Raw genomic sequence first — 19206 nt, 5'->3', positions numbered from 1 at the left:
CGTCATTTTGTTCGAACTCCTTGTTCTTCTTCAATTATCTTCTCGCTCTTCTTCAGTTTTCTTTGTCAAATTTTCTAGAAATGTCGAGTTGATGAAGAAAGCGAAGAAATGTCGACATAGACGAAAATGAAAAAAACGAGGTCTTCAAACAGAACTGGAAAAAATGACAAATAACGAAAAATTAAGACATGCGAAAAAAAAAGAAAAAAAAACTAAACAAGTTACCTTATTCTCGTTTTTCGTTGAACGAAGATGGAGCAGATCGAGAGATGAACGAAGATGTAGGAGATTGAGAGATGAATGAAGATGTCAGCTAATTTCTCGTTGCTTCGCCATGGTGGTGAGGATGAATTTTCGAGTTGCCCATGAAACTGAGATGAGAGGGTCGAAAGAACGAACGAAATGGAGTGAGAAGCGGCGCGGTGAGATCTAGAGAATTTGAGAGTGAGAGTGAGAAGAGAGTCTTTAGGTTAAGAATGTTAAGGGGTGCAGTTAGGAGGAGGCTGGAGTTTTTTAGGTTAAATGTTAAGGGTCGCGGATCTGCGTCGGATGGGCCTTCAGGTCCGACGCAGTCTCATTCTTTTGCAACGCACTAAAGTATCATGCGACGCAGATAATGCAATTTTCTGTTTTCAAGGAGTAGACGATTTGCGTCGTATGTGCCAGGATGTCCGACGCACATTGGTCTTTTGCAACTCACATATGGTACGTGCGACGCATATAACCCATGATGTGTGTCACACTCTTCTTTGCGTACGACGCAAATTACCCTTTTGCGTCGTTTTGCTTTACATTCGACGCGCTTGGGGCGACGCAAATCGTCGTTTTTCTACTAGTGCTACCATCCCCTCAACCACCCGCTCCCCTCTCGCCACACTCTCAACCACCCCCACGACATTGGTCGTCGAAGACTGCACTACCCCCTCCCACTCCATCACTCGCCGAAGATTCAACCACCCTCTTATCCTCGCTCATCGCGCCTCGAACACAATCCACAATATATTATCCTCGATCGACGTTCGTCGCTCGTCGATCGTTACTCGTCGAAGACTCAACCACCATCTTCGTCGAAGACTCAGACATCTTGTTCGACACCTCCTCACCACTGCCAACAGCAATTTCTCTCACCTCCTCACCCACAAACACCAACGCCACCACCCATGAATAATCAATCGTCTTCTCTCTCACTGACGTCGTTCGCTTCTCACTCGCCTGGGATTCTCACCCACGAACATCAACAACAATTTCTTTTTTCTTCTCCTCTTAGACGATATCCCTCGATTGGCCAGATCTAGTTTTCGTTCAAGATTTGTTTTCCCATTTTTTATTTTGATTTGTTAACTTTTGTGTTGATTAATTTTGTATTGTGTAATATCGTTCAATTCCGTCCCCAGATTTATTGACTTTTGTGTAATTTCATATAATTCCACATTTATTTCTTTTTGTGTTTTTTTATGTATTTTCACTAAATCTTGATTTTTTGTGTAATTTATGATTTTTGCATATTTTTTGTTCTATCAATTTCTTCTTTAATATATTTTGGGATATTTCGATAAGAATGAATTTTATATCTGGTTATGAGGTCATATGTTGTTGTTTAGTATAGGGTTACGAGAATTTGAGATATAATTTGATAGAAAATTTGGTAGAATATTAAAATGGGATAATTTGATAGAATATTTAGTAGAAAAAATGGGGAAAATTTAGTAGAATATTAAAATGGGGTAATAAATTTGGAGTATAGGGTTTAATCAGATAGTTTTTAATATTATTTGAAAATGAGGATATTAGGTAATTAAATGAAAATATAAGCAAGTACATGATATTTAAAGTTTAACCCTTAAATTAAATGTAATTTTTTAATTAATTATTAAATGTAAGATAATTTATAAATTTATATATTTATACATTTAAATGATTTTATAGATATAAAAAATAATTGAATTTCAGTAATATTTGATTGAGTACGGTCGGGTTCGAGTTTGAATACAGTTATGTCTGGTTAGGTCAGCATATAATCTTGTCTGGTCAGGTTTGGGTAATCTCAGGGTAGGTTTCGGTCAAGTCTAGGGACTGACCCTCACATACAAGTTCAGGTTTAAATCATGTTAGAATCAAGTTGACCCAGCGGTCAGATCTGTTTTTGACACCACTAATAGGCAATGAAGTCCTGGTATACAAAAAAAGACATCGCTTTATTGTTACTTGTTGCCCAAGATGGAAAGAGAAAGTATAGTCCCATACCCGGTATGGGACAACTTTTCCCATATCAGTTACTTGATATGATTACATGTAGCTCAGATATGATTTAATAGCGAACTGATATGATTTGATGTAGCTCAGATATGATTTAAGATTTCAACTTACAAGCTCCCCAAAAAAAATATGAAATTTTTTTTTAATATAATTTTTTAATACTACTTTTATCATAAAAATTACATAAATGCCATGGTATTGGCACATACCCGATATGGGAATATCATTGCTCGAGATGGAAACCAATATGAAGCATAATAATTATTTCAACGGTTATTTCACCAAATACCCCCGACAAATCAAAAAATTCACAATATACCCTCAATGTTTCAACAATTCACCATATACCCCTGACTTTTCATTTTTGTGCACCATATACCCTTTTTCTAACGGACGTTAGGCTGCCGTTTGCTTTATTTACAATTTTGCCATCATTATTCACTAACCCTAATTTAAACCCTAATCCCTAACATCTAAACCTAACCCTAAAATTCAAACCCTAACCCACCCCCTCCCCTACACCAGCCCCCACCCCACCCAGCCCCACCCCTCCCTCCCCCTCCCCACCATCGCAGCACGCTCCCTCTCCCCTCCCCCTCCACCGCCTCTACCGTCGCAAGCCTTGCAGCCCCTCCCCTACTCCCTCGCCGTCAATATCTCGAAGGGTTGTAAAATCTCTTGCGAAGCAGCAAAGCAGCGACACAACGCGAGGAAGTAAAGCTCCGGCGAGCGGGAAAATCGATGGGGTGGGGGTTTAGCGTTCGAGGGGGAGGGGTAGGATTTTTCGAAGGGTTGTAAAATCGGGGCTGGGAAATCAACGGGGTTGGGAAGTCGGTGGCTGGGAATCGGCGGTGAGGGTAGGGGCTGGGAAATCGCCGGGGAAATCAGCGGGGAATGGGTGAGGGGAAGCCGGCAGTGACAGACGCGCAGGGGGAGGCCGACGGTGGGGGAGGCTGGCGTGGGGAGGAATGGAGGGCTGGGTGGGGTGGAGGGGAGGGGGTGGGGCTGCAAAGGTAGGGTTAGGGTTAGGGTTTAGGGAAGGATTAGGATTGAATTAGGATTAGGGTTAGGTTAGATTAGGGTTAGGGTTTAATGATGGCAAAAACGTAAAAAAGCTAACGGTGGGTTAACGGAAGTTAAGAAAAGGGTATCTGGTGCACGTTTTCGAAAACTCAAGGGTATACGGTGAATTGTTGAAACATTGAGGGTATATTGTGAATTTTTTGATTTGTCGGGGGTATTTGGTGAAAAAGATTTAAGTATTTGGAAACTTGTTCCTATCTCCAAAAACATAACAAAACGAGTAGACTAGCATTGGAAAATCATTGGACATTACTAGGAAATTAATAGGAAATTATTATACTCGCTGGGCCATACATCGATTTGCATATAACTATTAGCAAATGAAAACCTTCAAAAACAAGCCATGCAAGTCATATAACCTCATAAACATGCAAATAGATAAAAGCCCCTTTTAGTTTTAACATTATCTTGGTTTTGCTAGTGTTTAATTATCATCTAATTTAAATACGCTTTCAATAATCCTTAATCAGCTGATTAAGTATGGGAAGGGGATATAATGATAAGAATCCGAAAGACGTTTATCCAAAATCTAAGAGAGGAGGCATACTCTGGGGGATACTCTGTTGTTTCTTTGGAGGTGAAGAATAAGATGAAGCTGCAAATGACTGGAAAAGCCCGTATTTTCTTGGTTTGTTAGTTTATTGTTATCTTTGTGGTTCCTACAATTAAATTCCACTGTTTTTTTTCTTTTTGGCTATGAAGCACGGAAATCTTCCTGTTTTTCAAATGTTTTTTCTTGAAACTACAACCGTTTTCGTGCTACTTGTTTTCGGTGCTGCATAGTTTTTTTTTTGTAGTGACTGATGATGTAAACTGTCTCGTGAAGAAAAATTCTATATATCAATATATCATGTATTTCATTTTTGTTGTCTATCTGGTATTTCAGAAGTTGTGATATTCTATGATGTTAGTCAATTTGATGGCACTTCATTCCTTCTCATTGATCAATAATTATGCCTTATTTGTCTTATTTGTTCTTATTTGTTCATTACAACAGAAGTACAAAATTTTTATTAAAAAAACTAATATGAACCCGGTGCACACTAATTTTTATTAAAAAAACTAATATGAACCCGGTGCACACTAATTAGTGTGCACCCGATCCATATCACGTGAGTTTATGATAGTGTATGTTAAAATGATATAATGTATGTTACAGTGATATAGTGTATGTTAAAATTATGTTACAGTGATATAATATATGTTAAAGTGATATAGTATATGTTAAAGTGATATATTGTATGTTAAAATGATATATTGTATGTTAAAGAGATATAGTGTATGTTAAAGTGATATAGTGTATCTGTGTATGTTAAAGTGATATAGGGTGTGTTAAAGTGATATAGTGTGTTAAAATGATATAGTGTATGTTACAATGATATAGCGTATATTAAAGTGATATAGTGTATGTTCAAGTGATATAGGGTGTGTTAAAGTGATATAGTGTGTGTTATAATGATATAGTGTATGTTAAAATGATATAGTGTATGTTAAAGTGATATAACGAGTCACGTGTCTGGGCCTGGTCCACACTATTTTTAGTGTGAACCGGGTCCACGCAAGTTGGATTGAATTTTTATAAGCAAAGTCCAACACAACTACTTGGTATTTACTAAATCCAAGGAAGCAAGTCAACTACAAATTTTTAAAGCTACCTACCTATTGAAAGTGGGCGAAGCAAGTCAACTACAGTAATAAGAATATTATGGAGTGTAATTTAACAAACCCACATAATTTTTAATTGGGACTAGAATCAACATGGAGTACTCCAATTGAAGCGCGAGATACATTGGGGTTTGGTTTTCTCCATCTTCAACTCAATTTTGATGAAGATTAAATTATGGCTATACCGAATTCATTGGAGATAGAGTCATACTTGATTAATTATATAATATCCTAGAAGAAATGAGAGTGAGGGATTAGTTAGTTAGAGCTTCTCTCCCTATTACAGAATATCCTAGGATCGATTTTTTATCTTGTTCTTGTGGCCTCTCTAAACACTAAAAAAAATATTGTAGATGAAATTAAGAATTGATATCCTAAATCAAATGGCAATTTGGTAAATATAAATATACTCCTGAAACCGTTGAATATTCACATGATATCTCCGTTTATGGAGAATATTTATAGTACTCCTGGGTGTACCATGCTCATGGTACACCCAAGACTATTTTCTCCAAATGAGCAAAATGAGCGAATGAGCAAATGAACAAATGAGCAAATGAGCAAATGAGCAAAAATTTCTACTCATTTAAGAAAATGAGCAAACACTTTTATTACAAAATGAACAAAATGAGCAAATGACTAAATGAGCAAAATGTCCATATGAGCAAATTTGATGTCAAATGAGCACCTGGAATTCTAATTTATTACAAAAATACCCCTGGGTGTACCATGCTCATGGTACACCCGGGTGTACCATGAATGAACTCCCGTTTCTAGATGTGCAATATTTTCTGCTGACACTCTATCAATTGCACTATTTTGTTCCTTAACTAATTATTAGGCCCGGGTTATGCCCCGGATATAAAAAAATTTCATTTATTAATATAATAATTTATTATAATAACACCAAATGCAGCTTAGCCAAAAGCAAATGAAAAAGCCATTTACCAAACATGATCAATTGTCTTTTTCAATTTCAACAGTTAGTTTGGTCAAACACTTCAATTTTAAACTACTATGAACGTTAATCAGTAACAGTTACTAATAGAAATCTAACAGCTACTGCAACAAATCAACATCTACTTAAACCATTGATTTCGCCAAACAAGCTCTAAATCACTAATAATGGACTTTGCCAAACAAGCCCTAAATCCCTAATAATGAGGGTCCATTTTCTTATAAAAAAAAAGCGGTTCATTTTTTACACTAACAGAAGTAATAATTGAGCAATAATTACATAATATTCAGTGTAAGTGTAGAGGAGTGATAAAACGCTAATTAGTGGGCAGCTTGTCCACTAACAAGGTTAATATTGTCGTTTCAATATTTTTACATGCACAGAAAGGAGTTGGTTTAACAAAAACATGGGTTTGAAACACACAAACATGGGTTGGTTTAACAAAAACATAGGTTTAAAACACACAAACATGGGTTGATTTAACGATAAACAAGGTTTTAAACACACAAACACGTACGGGTTTTCATCAAAATCAACATGACACGCAAATCCATGTAACTTTTTGCTTTCTTGAAAAGATCACATGCTTACTTTTTCACAAAAGTAAATTTCAACCTTTTTTTACATACACATACAGGAGTTGGTTACAAAAACGCAGATTTCAACACATGAACAGAGGTTGATACAACAATAACATGGGTTTCAAACATACAAATAGAGATTCTTATCAACAACTAATTGTACTTTTTGGGGGAAAAAGCTGAACAGGTAACTCAAATTAATGCAACCTTTTGCTTAATGACATAGATCACATGTTACTTTTTGACAAAAAATAGCTTTTTTATATTTTTATTTCACCAAATAAGTAACTTTTCAAAATAAAAAATAAAAAAATTCTGTTAGTGGACAAGCTGCCCAGTGCCCACTAACTATTAGTGTTTTAAGTGTAATCATAGTATCCCTTCAAAAAAAAAAAAAAAAAGTGTAATCATAGTATTTTCGAATTTTATTTGCAAACACCTGGTGTATGACATTTCGTTGCGAATCATGTCAATTGAATTATTAAAAAATATTTTTGTGCTATGAAATCTTGAGACGTACTCTAAGATTGTGTTTGTACCACAATACCTTCCTAAATCCTAATACTTTAAAGCCTCATATTTGTACTTATAAATGCTATTTGGTACCATCAATTTGGCTTAGTGACTAAGATTTGATCCTTAATTAATTATAATTACTACCAATTTAATCTGTAAAAATAATATTTATCTAATAAAAGTCAGCTCAAGAGAAAAACGGTTGAAACATACTCCACTTTCAAAACAGTCAAATGACGATAAAAGGTAAAATTTAACCCCCTTTTTAGAAGTGAAAGCAATATTTCGCAATTGGAGAAACTAATCCACAGCGCAACTCTAGCTCCGTTTATGATCGTAATCAACCTAAGTAAATTAGAGTATACACCACATTGGCTTTGATCAGAAGATTGTTGTCAACATCACCCACAGAAACATGCATCAGAAACTACCAAATTCACTATCAAGAACTACACGAAGAGATGGCGTTTGTTGCATATCATCTCAATGTACATCCTATAAGTATGACACGGAATCTCTCGTACAGTCGTACTGTTGTACCCCTATACTTAAGCTCTTGTCATATACTCCTGTACAACCAGAGTTATCTACTACAGCAAATAAACAAGCTGACGTAACTCTGGTATGACACTCCTCTCTTCTTCAATGTCTCATGAGTCATGACTCAGGTTTCTTGCTCAACAACTGACTCAGTTTGGACTTCATCACCAACGGCAAAGCGAGAGCTATTGGTGCTTAGACCCGATGTATGAAGATGCTTTCTCTTCTTCATGAGCTGCATAGCAGTTTGTCTATCCTCTTGTGCCTCAGCTAATTCAGGCTGCCCACATCAGTAAAGTCGTTATGGTATGGACAGAAAGTATTTTTATATTACGTCATAGCCGGAGAACATTTCAATGGAAAACAAGATTGTAAAAGTTTTCTCACAAGTTAGAGAGTAAATATGGGGAGAAGAGAAAGAGAAAGAGAAAGGCAAGGAATAAGGAGGCAAATGTGGCGTCCTTCTTAGAAGCACTATTTTCCACCTTCACAAAGAAAAAAAAATGAGACAATGACTTTTCCAAAAAGATGTTCTCCTTCCAACCAACTACTCCCTAAGGCCATGTTTGGTAATGGTTTTTTTATTGACTTTTGCCTTTTGATTTTTCAATTTGTTCAAATAGCCAAAAAAAGTGTGTGGTTAGTGGCTTTTTTATTGGTTGAAAAGCTGACTTTTGAGCCAAAATGAAGAGAGCTTTTTGCATTGGTTTTTGGCTTGTTGACCCACAAATTCTCTAATAAACAGCCAACAAGCACAACTAAGTTTACCAAACACTTTTGCAAACAGTTGGCTTAAAAAAGTAAACACATACCGCACAAACCAACTAAACAAGCCAAAAGTCAATAGCCAATTTTATAAAAATTAACCCCTATCCCCCTACATCCTAATAAAGAGATCTAAGATTTGACAAAAAAGAAAAAAAAAAAGTAGATACTTGCCCCATATTTATATAACAGTCACGCAAGAGATCTGACCTTAATAGCCAAAGCTTTGTCAAAGCTTTCCATTGCACTGTCGGGCTCCCCAAAATTTAGCTGTGCTCTACCAAGTGTTATCCAAGCCTGGAAGAAAAACTTGCAATATCATCACAATGCCATGCATTCAGTCAGGGGATAAAAAAACAGGTGACAGAACCTGTAGTCACTTTTTAATGTATAGCAAACTATTGATGCCAGGCTGCCAGCGCTCATCGATAAGCAATGACTTGGTTATTTCAATTTTCATGAAACACAAGCTTAACAAAAATTGTTCGACTGACGTCTTTGACTTTGACACCCATATTAAAGAGGAAATACTTTATAGCAACGTCATATGAGCACTCTTCCAAAGAATTTCAACAAGATAAATCGACATGGAAAAGATTTGAAGAGTATACAGTTTCTTCCCTCCCATTTCTGTATGTACAATCCCCTTGAACTCCACTCCTTTCAGATTTTAATGTAAGAGATAAATTAAAAATCAGAACATATATCGCTGTCATTTTAACACAAGGCATAATTGGAGTGGAGAGATTTCAATCTTCAATAGTCTGATCCGCCCAGTACAAAAGAAAAGGCCAGCTGTCTGGACAAAAGCATCTCATTTTACATCTCTAAAATTGTCAAGAACCTAATGAACAAACCCTCAACTCCATAAAAACAACAACGCCAAGGTCTTACTTTCAATAGGATGGGTTCCCTGCAAGAGGCAATATATCATCTCCAGTGGTCGTCCACATAGATCATCTTTTCCAGTCTCTTCTATCTAGAGCTCTATGCTCTCGCGGATTTAATTTTTGATATCATTCCTAACGCCATCTGTCCGACTCCTCCTTAGCCTCTCATGACTTCTACTAAAATCTCCACGGTCCAGCCATATACTCCCCTCGCTTTCTTTTAATTGTTACACTTTCCTCTTTAGTCCGTTCTTTTAATTGTTACACTTCTCCTCTTTCCTTATAAGGTAACTATCAACATCAACTTTTTCTATTATTCTACCTTCTATATCGCACCCCCCACTTTCTTATCAACAACTTCTCTCTCTCCTAATTATTATTTTATTGCTTCTTTTACATTTCTCAAAACCAAACACTCTCTTTTTGTACCTCCTTGTTTTTTGCACTATTTCTTTGATTATCCCCCAACAAGAAGTGTAACCATTAAAAGAAAACGGAGGGAGTATTAAAAGAACAAAGCTCTAATCAAGACATTTTTCCTCTGGCAAAAACTAGTGAAGAGAGAAAAAGTAATGGAAAACTGCAGTGAAAAGCATGGATGGACCAAACCACGCAAACCAGAAGCTTATAGATGCACCTAGAAATTTCATCGTGGGCAGTGCCCCTGTTCCGCCTAGAAATTTCAAGCATGGAAACTACAATCTGTAATCAGACGGTCAGACCTCATCTAAAAGGAAAGGCATTCAAGGTTTTCGAAAAAAGATTAAGTACCTCAGCCCACGATGGATCCAACTCAGTGGCTCCTGCAAAGCAAAAAAAAATCACTAGTTTATGTTATACACAATATTAACACTGTAACACAAATTCTGCACACACGTAAACTACACAATCAAGCAAGATATAGATCCCATTTTGAAGCAGAAAGGAATATATCAACAATGAACACCAGGTCAAAAACATTAGTGGCGCACATAACTGTACATGGACTGAAAGAGGAAGGATGTAAGAGAAGTACTACTTTAAGTAAGCATTTTGACAGTCTAAAAAATCAAACACCTCAAGCACAAAAGTAAACAGACAAAAAAGAACGTGGCGCACGAGTAGCTGCCTTCAAAGCACCCCAAGATTCTCCGACTTCAAGTAATACTTGAGCCTTCTGTTCATGCAAAATAGCCTTTTCGGGCATCAAAGTAATAGCAGCCTCCCATTTTCCAAGTGCTTCGCGGTATTTACCATCCTTGAAATTGAAGGTGGAAAAGGCAGTATAAGATCCCAGCTATTATAAATATGTCAAGAGCACACAGGACAATTACAGTTTTATGTGACAAGAGGATACTCATGCTGAATAACAATAATTACATACCAGATAAGAGAAACGCAAACAGCAATCCAAAAACCAAAAGTTAGAAACATTGGCATACAAAGCAAATGGAACCAATATTTCAGGGCAAAAGAGATTGATAAGAACAAAGGCCAATGGTTTCGCATGCATGTCATCCCCGGAATTCCATTACTTCCACTAAGAAAGCTAAATTTTGAAAAATTATTTAATACAAGGATAAAGCTGAAAGTAAAGCATGTGGCTTGCATACTCAGAATTTGATTATCAACATGTAGAAGTAGAAAAGACACAAGTGACAAATGCATAATTGCGGTCAATACTTGTTTTTCTAGTACGTCTAGATCCCAAAAAAAAAAAAAAAAAGATGGAACAAGCTGTACATATACAATCCTACAAAAGCACAAACAAAAGATATACAAGGCCCACTCATTGATTCATAGAGCCTGATTTGAAACCAGAACACTCAATTGTCAACGGAATTCTCTTATAGTAATTAATACACTATCATAAAATAAATAACAATGCCATGTGAAGTAACGGAGACAGTATCGCTTTAGGAAGTGTTAGGTTGCAAGTACATGTTAAAGAGTTGTTTCAGATAACTAATGGGTTTTGCTAAATGCCACCCTGTTTTCCTACTAACGCGCTCTTTTTTTTGTACAAAAATACATTTCCCATTCATTCCCGATATGGTTTCCCCCATTCACTCCTTTCCCCGTTCCACTTTCTTTATAAAAACCCCACCATGTGCTTCACATTCTACACACTAAATCACACTATAATTTATTCAATCCCCACTTTATCTATCCTAAACCAACACGGCCCACTATTAAATCTGAAAATAGTAAGATCTCCGGCCTTGACCAATCAAAGGAAGTCGTTGACAACCAAGTCCAGCGCCATGGCTACCAATGTAAGTTTTTTTCCGCCTGAAAACTAAGGTAGGCGCCTACATTGGACGATTGACAACATGGTCAGGCATCCACAAAAAACGCTTGATTTCTTTTGGACGCCTAATCAGAATCAGGCATCTATTTTGGACGCCTGAGCATAGGATCTAAATTTTTAGTTTTTTTCTTTTGTAAAATCATATAAATACGTATAGTTTCAATAAAGTAAATATTTATAAATGATAGGAATTACTTATGAATAATTTTGAATTTATTGATGGATTTTTTAGCCTAAAAAATTGAAATATCAAAATAATTTTTGAAATAGGTAAAAATATAAGTAAATAGTAGAATATATTTTGATACGTTTTATTTTAGATGTTCCTATGATAGGAAATACTTGTGAATTACTTTTACTTTGATGATGGATTTGCAGCCTCAATTTTGATCGATAACATATTAGATGTAACTATTTTGAATAGTTGAAAATACTTCTGATTTTTGTACTTATTAATGTAATTGTAGTGTGTAATTTTGAAATATAATCTAGTAGATATAATTTATTTAACACTGGAAAACATAAGTACATAGTAAATATATTTCAAAATTTTGAGTAGTTATAATTTTCGCCTTAAATAAATTTTGCATGCCATTTATATTTTTTGTCACCTAAAACCAAAGGATCAAGCGTCTAGTTTAGACGCCTGACCAATGGATTAGACGTCTTTTTTGGGCGCATGTCTATGGCCCAGGCGTCTGTGCTTGACGTGTAATTTAAATCAAAAAAATTGGCAATTATTTTTGTATTAGTTTATTGATGCATTTGTTTGATATATAAGATAATAAATAGTTAAAAACATATCTAAATGATATAACATACTTCGATGCTTATTAATAGGTTCCATACTCGAGCAATGATGGAGACGGGATCAATTATCATAATAGATTTAGGATAAGTGAAGAATTTCAATACTATTGAACACGCGGTCGAATATCTTAACAAAATCGCAATTACCTTAAGGTTTGAATTAGTTAGAGACTTGTATAAGGAGAATGTATCAGGTCCCGCGAGCTTTATGGAGACGTACTCGAGGGGCGAGATATAAAGGAAATAAGGCAGATTCGAGAATCGTGAAACGACCTAATACGTCGACAAAGTATTTTGGATGTAGATTTCGGATTAAATTGGTGTTGGACTCCAAGTGGGTTGTGAGGATCCCGCCAACATCAAATATGGGTTACACAACCATGCGTTCATAGTGTATAAGGAAGGCCATAGGCGGACTAGTGGACTCGATGATGATCGTAGGCAAATGGTTCGACAAATGACTGATGTTAAGACGGCATCGAGAAACATACAAGCTATAAACGATCAAACATACAACCAAATGTATTTTTACAAGATGGAAGGGCGTGGGCCGTGGACTTCGCCTAAATGCTTTTTACACCTTGCTAAGATTAAAAAAATTACATGTCATGGACATTACAGAACAATGAGGGGATTATTACTCATGCTTTCATGGCTCATCCTCTTGATACACGCGCATTTTGTACATACCCTTGGGTAGTTGGCATCAATTCAACATATAAGACGAATCGATACAATATGTCTTTTGTTGAGCCGATGGTTGTGGCTCCGTTAAATTTGAACTTTCACATTGGTTATCCATAGTGAAGGATGAGACTGCAGAGAGTTACCGTTGGGTGTTGAGTACCTACATAATCTACTTGGTCATCATGTTGTGAGTCCATGTCATATTAACACATCATGAATTGGGTTTGGTTGGCCCTATTCGTAAGGTTTTTCCAAATTCTGCCCATATCCTTTGTACACGGCATTTTTACCGAGATGTGGAGGCACAAGGTATCAAAGAATTTGTGGATCCAAGTCATCCGTAAAGCTTTTTTGTGTTGGTTAGTGGTGGAATGTCCTAAATGCGGACGCAGAGGATGAATATGAACTTGCATTGAAAGAGCTGAAAAGTGCTTGGGCTGGAAGCAACCCGTTATTGATTATGTTCAGACAACGTGGTTGAATCCTCATAAGATCAAGTTTGTGAAAGCATGAACCAACGATGTGCTCCATTCTGGGTAGAGAGTGTATATTAAGCTCTAAAGCCTACCTACAAATTTCGACTTATGCCTTGGATACACCGTGCTAACGTGTTAATTTTTTCTTAAATAGTCAAAAGATCAAGATCAAGGATAGCTTAGAGAAATCTAGGTGCAAAATTGGTGGGCAACATTTGATGAGACCTTTTCGTCATTTGGTTGGGCACGTCTCACATTACGATTTGCTCAAGATAGAAAACATTGGCGGTTGAAATTAGGAAACTGATTAATGTGGTTGTCGCCTTTATCTAGTTTTGCTATACCGAGTGCATGTGTCATACATTTGGTCGTTAATGAAAAAGGGCGCTTGTACCTTGATCATATTCATCATTTTTTCAAGACTTTGATTTTGGGAGATGAGGTAACTGCAGCAGATTACGTTAGTCATTGTGATCTAGATGTGAAATACATTAAGGATTACTTACTTAACTATCTAGGTGTGATCCGGCGATCAGGAGAAGCATAGCAAACCTTATTCGTCAGTAGTTACACCCAAAAGATGAGCAGCCTAATGTAGAGGTAGACCTCGTGACTCATCATCTACTAGACGCGACCCAGGCTTCTTCGAACATGTGTAGCGTAGTCGTACTCGTACAACTACAACAATTTGATCCGGTGTAGATGCGGGTACATATATTTATTGTATAATTATTGAACGAATTATTTTATTTAAATATATTATCACTAGTGTAAACTTCCTAACTCTTCTTTATGTAATAGATTCATGTGCACCGTGAGCATTTGCTGACATGACACCAAAGATCCATGCAATGATGATCCTTACATTACACCAAAGATCCATGCAATGATATGATTATTGGCACTTCGCATGTTCGAAAAAGCTCTGCTTGCATCTAGTAGATAATGAGCCATGAGATCTACCTCTCCTCGAAGTACCTACATAAGGGTGTTGAACTACTCATCCTCCCGTGGAAGTAATTGGTGAGGAATAAGGTTTACTATGTTTCTCTCCCTAAGTAATCCTTGAAAATGTTTCACATCCTGATCACACTGAATAACGTAATTTGCTGCATCTACACCATCTTTCATGACCAAAATCTTGAAAATAGGATGAATAGGATCAATGTACAAGCACCTGTAATCGTTGACAACTAAATGTATGGCACACCGCACATGCACATGGTATAGCAAAAGTAGCCAAAACTCGACAACTACAGTAATCAAACATCATGTCTCCTAATTGTAATCATCGAAAGTTTTCTATCTTTGAGCAAATCGAGGCAGTATTGTGAGACATGCACAACCAAATGACAAAAAGGTCCTATCAAATGTTGCTCACCAATTTTAGACCTAGATTTCTCTAAGCTATCCTTGATCTTCATCATTTGACTATCTAAGAGCAAATTAACACGATTCCACAGTGTATCCAATGCACAAGTCGAAGTTTGTAGAAAAGCTTTCAGAGCTCAATGTGCACTCTCTACTCTATAGGTGGTTGGGTCCCCAAAATGAAAAATGAAACATGTCGTTGGTTCATGCTTTCACAAACTTAGTCTTATGAAGATTCAACCACGTTGTCTCAACATAATCAATGACAAGTTCTTCTGTGCCCAAGCATTTTTCAACTCGTCCAATTCAAGTTCATAATATTCCTTTGCGTTTGCATTTAGGACATTCCACCAATAACCAGCACGAAAAAGCTTTACAATTGACTTAGATCTACAGATTCTGATAACTCGTGCCTCCACATCTCACTTAATATGTCGTGTACAAAGGAGACGGGCAGTATCTGAAAAAGTATATGAATAGGCCTAAGAAAACCCAACTCACGATATGTAAATATGACATGTGAGCTCACATGATGGCCAAGTAGATCACATAGGCATTCCAACATCCAACGTATTCTCTGCAGTCTCATCCTTCACTATGGCATAGCCTACGAAAAAAGTTCAAATTTACCGGTGCGACACGCACCAGCTTAACGAAAGACATTCCCTTCGATTCGTTTTATATGTTGAATTGATGCATACCCAAGCGTATGTACGAAGTGCGTTTGTACCAAGAGGATGAGCAATGAAGGCATAAGTAATAAGTAATAACTCATTGTTTTATTATGTCCATGACACGTAATCTTTTATCCTAACAAGGTGTAGAAAGTGTTCACGCCCTTCCATCTTGTAAAAATATCTATGGTTATAAATATGTTTGATCGTTTGGTTAAGATGTTGATGTAGTTATAAATATGTTTGCGTTTGGTTAAGATATTGATGTAGGTTTCCTCTTGTATCATAATCATTTGTCAACCATCTGCCTACGATCATCATGAGTCAACTAGTTCTCGCATGGCCCTCCTTATACACTACGAATGCATAGTTGTGAAAACCACATCTAATGTCGGTAGAAATTATCACGACCTACTTGGAGTCCAACACCCAATTGATTCGAAATTTACATCCACAATACTTTGTCGACATAATAGGTCGTTTCAAGGTCTGCATTATCTCGCTTGTACCTCCCCTTGCATCTCTATAAAGGTTACAAGAACCTCATACATTATTCTTATGCAAATCTCTAACTAATTCAAACCATACGATAATTGCGATATCGTAAAGATATTCGCCCGCGTGTTCAATCATATTGAATTCTTCAGTTATCCTAAATCTACTATGATAATTAACTTCATCTCCATCATTGCACGAATATGGAACCTATTGATTAGCATTGAAGTATATTCTATAATTTAGATATATTTTCTAACTATTTTTTTTTTATTAAGAAAGATAATTAGTCTGAAGACCAACTCCTGTTAGGCTACTAGCCTGGAGGGCACACCAGCTCTGGGTACAAGGCTAAACAACCCCGAAGAAAATGTCCCAACATATTGTTGAGATGAGGATTCGAACCCTACTCCACTGAGTTACCACCTCTCCCTCAGTTGAAACTATTTAATATATTAGATATCAAGTTAGATACTAACAAATCTATCAATAAACTAATACAAAAATAAGCACCAAAAATTTTGATTTAAGTCATGGGTCCAACACAGACGCCTGGGCCATGGACAGGCGCCCAAAAATGTCCGAGGAACTTGGATTAATGTATATCCGGGAAGGGATCACAAGCACAAAGCTAAAGCAGGAGTCATAATTGGAATTAGGAAATGTTTAGCTGTTTAATTCGCTTTCGAACAGCTGACTTATCTTCCATTCTAGCTTGAGGTGAAGCCCCTACAAAATTTGGTCATACATAGATGTAAACTTGAAGCAAACAACCAGTTATATGCCGTTCCTAGTTTGATAAGTGTTATTTTGAAGACATTTTATGGCTCACGGTAACAAAGCTAGGGTTTAAAGCCCATTTTAACCGAAGGTTAGAGCTATTAGGCTATATTATTACCTTATAAATTCTTTTTTCTTATGTTATAATATTTCATATGAATTCTTCAATTTTATTATGGTACAAACACATGATTCTACTTGGTTAGTACATGATATGATAGAATAGTTGCAATTTGCGAGGAAAAGTTAGTAATTACCTCGGCAAGGTTGTTGCCCTGTTGAACGAAGGCATCGGCAAGGGTTTGATTGGATTGTTGGGGCTGATTATTGGAATGAGAATTGAGTGAAGAAGGAAGATTTGAATGTGTTTCTTGCTCTTCATCGTCTTCGAAGGGAAGATTTGGAATTGCTACTCGCTTCTTGCCGCTCTTCTTTTTCCATGTCATCTTCATTTTAACTTCCCCTCTTACTATGCTGCTTGCTGAATGCCTAGAATCCAGAAAGCAAGCCAAGTAAACTTTCTAATCTCTATTATATAGAGGGGAGCTATGTACCTCTTCTTTTCTTTTTAAATTACAAATTTACTTACAAACAAAATGAAGTTTTAAACAAAAATACTGAAAATAAAATTATAACAATCACTTACAAAGTCAACTAAAATCATAGAATTGCATAATTTACATTATATAAATCACTCAAATGAGGAAACTTTACGAAACTAAAAAAATCACTTACAAACTACAACCAATACACTACAGTCTACAACGTCAATACATACTCACAAAAATTTGACTTGAAATCAAAGTGTCGAGTTTCTTCACAATCTAGGAAGTGGTGTACTTAATTCAAAAATCAACTAAAAAATTATAATATTGGAAATCATAAATAAATTCAATAAAATTTAGATTTTGTTCATAGAATTAAACTTTGAAAAGTACAAAAAAAAAAAAGATTGGTGAGAGACTTAAGTGATAGTGACTAAATCAATTAAATTTTGCAACTAAAAACAATTATATTTTGTATGTCTAATATTCAAATTTTGACTCTTACTTATGTCGAAAAAAACTGAATTTTTGTCTCGAAAAAAATCGAAGCACGCATTGCGTGTAAAAAATGCTAGTAGAGTAATACACTAACAGTAGCTGCTCCTGCGAGTAGGAGAGAAACCTAAAAGTGCGACACCCAACACGGGATTGGCATCTAAATACTTTTGTAATTCTATTTTAAGGCTTGTGCTTATGACCTTTAACTAAAAATTACTAGTTACAAACTAAAAACATTTGCTCTCAGCATGCTCATAGCTAGGGGTGTGCAAAGTGTCCAATTTAAAAGGCCTAATTTAAAGATGGCACGCTATTGGTAATCGCAAAGGGCCCCTATCTACTAATGCCTTTCGCCAACGATTGTCAAACTATTGTTTGATTTAAAGATGCTTTCTATTTGTAAATGGCAAATGGCCTACCTTTTGCCTTCAGTCTTTCACTCTCTAGTACTCTGCATCGTAATTCACGCAATCAGACTCAGTAAATTACCCTTACTGCTTTATCTTCCTCAATCTCTCTACCAAAAATTCCAAGTTTCTATATCTTTAAGACTTTCTAACTTCTTCGGTTTTCCTCCTTAATTCATCAAGTTTCTGCAAGTGGAATATGCTTGATTTACTTTTTCATTTTGATTAATTTTTCTGCAATTATTTCATCTTATACAATTATGCGTCTATCGGTTTATTTACTGGTACTGTTGCTTCTTTGTGATTTTTAATTTTTATTTTGATTAATTTTTCTGAATTATTTCGTCACCATGCATTTTATCTACCTACTGCATCCTTCTGATTTTTAATTTTGATTTTCATAAAATGTTTCTACAGTTCTACAAATATTTTGATTTTAATTTTTGAACTCTATCTACTGCTAGTGCTATCAATTACATCTTTTTCTCAAAGCGTTGACTGATCAAGCAATGCTTCCGTTTATTGTTGCATTACTCAATTAAGCTTTCTTAGTTGCTTATGTTTTATTTTGAGAAGTATGTTTAAATTTCCATGTTGAATTTACTTAGTTTAATCGATTAAATTATATTTTAATTTTTGTGTGTTGAATTTACTTAGTTTAATGGACTAAATTTTGTTTTAAATTCTGTTTTGGAGGTTGATTTTGTTTGAACGGACACGACGTGACTTCGATATTGGAGAAAAGTAATCAGAGGATTGATATGAACTTCATCTCTCGAGGTTATATCAATCAATTTAGAACTCTAATTTAATTGTTAAATTATGGAAATCTTCTATGAGTTTATAGATAATGGCCCATAATACTATTTGTTAATAGATATGAAAAAAAAAAATGAATCTTTTGGAGTTTAAAAAAGAT

General features: G+C 35.8%; 1 protein-coding gene across 2 annotated transcripts; it reads right to left on the bottom strand.

The window, feature by feature from the left end:
• Positions 1-7277: 7277 nt before the first annotated feature.
• LOC104894498 (uncharacterized) lies at positions 7278-17354 on the bottom strand. 2 transcript variants are annotated; one of them, XM_048643112.2, is made up of 5 exons: positions 17095-17354; positions 10353-10491; positions 10026-10078; positions 8575-8661; positions 7278-7879 (listed from the first exon to the last, which is right to left on the bottom strand). In XM_048643112.2, the coding sequence occupies exons 1-5, from the start codon at positions 17287-17289 to the stop codon at positions 7724-7726; spliced, it is 630 nt and encodes a 209-aa protein (XP_048499069.1). In that variant the 5' UTR covers positions 17290-17354; the 3' UTR covers positions 7278-7723. The 2 variants fall into 2 exon arrangements, with proteins under 2 accessions (XP_048499069.1, XP_010679060.1); XM_010680758.3 differs by having other exon boundaries at positions 10026-10057; positions 17095-17353.
• Between the last annotated feature and the right edge of the window lie 1852 nt (positions 17355-19206).

Source organism: Beta vulgaris, chromosome 1 (genome assembly GCF_026745355.1).
Source record: "Beta vulgaris subsp. vulgaris cultivar EL10 chromosome 1, EL10.2, whole genome shotgun sequence".
Lineage (NCBI taxonomy): Eukaryota > Viridiplantae > Streptophyta > Magnoliopsida > Caryophyllales > Amaranthaceae > Beta > Beta vulgaris.
The sequence above is the reverse complement of the archived record's forward strand: the minus strand, read 5'-3'. Positions and strand labels throughout refer to the sequence as shown.

Excerpts from the sequence above, each read along its gene's own strand:
- LOC104894498 (XM_048643112.2), bottom strand. The coding sequence starts at position 17,289 with ATGAAGATGACATGGAAAAAGAAGAGCGGCAAGAAGCGAGTAGCAATT. Across the intron at positions 10,492-17,094 it reads AGGGCAACAACCTTGCCGAG|GATGGTAAATACCGCGAAGC; the intron begins GTAATTACTAAC and ends TTCAATTTCAAG. Across the intron at positions 8,662-10,025 it reads TGGATCCATCGTGGGCTGAG|GCTTGGATAACACTTGGTAG; the intron begins GTACTTAATCTT and ends TTTTTCTTCCAG.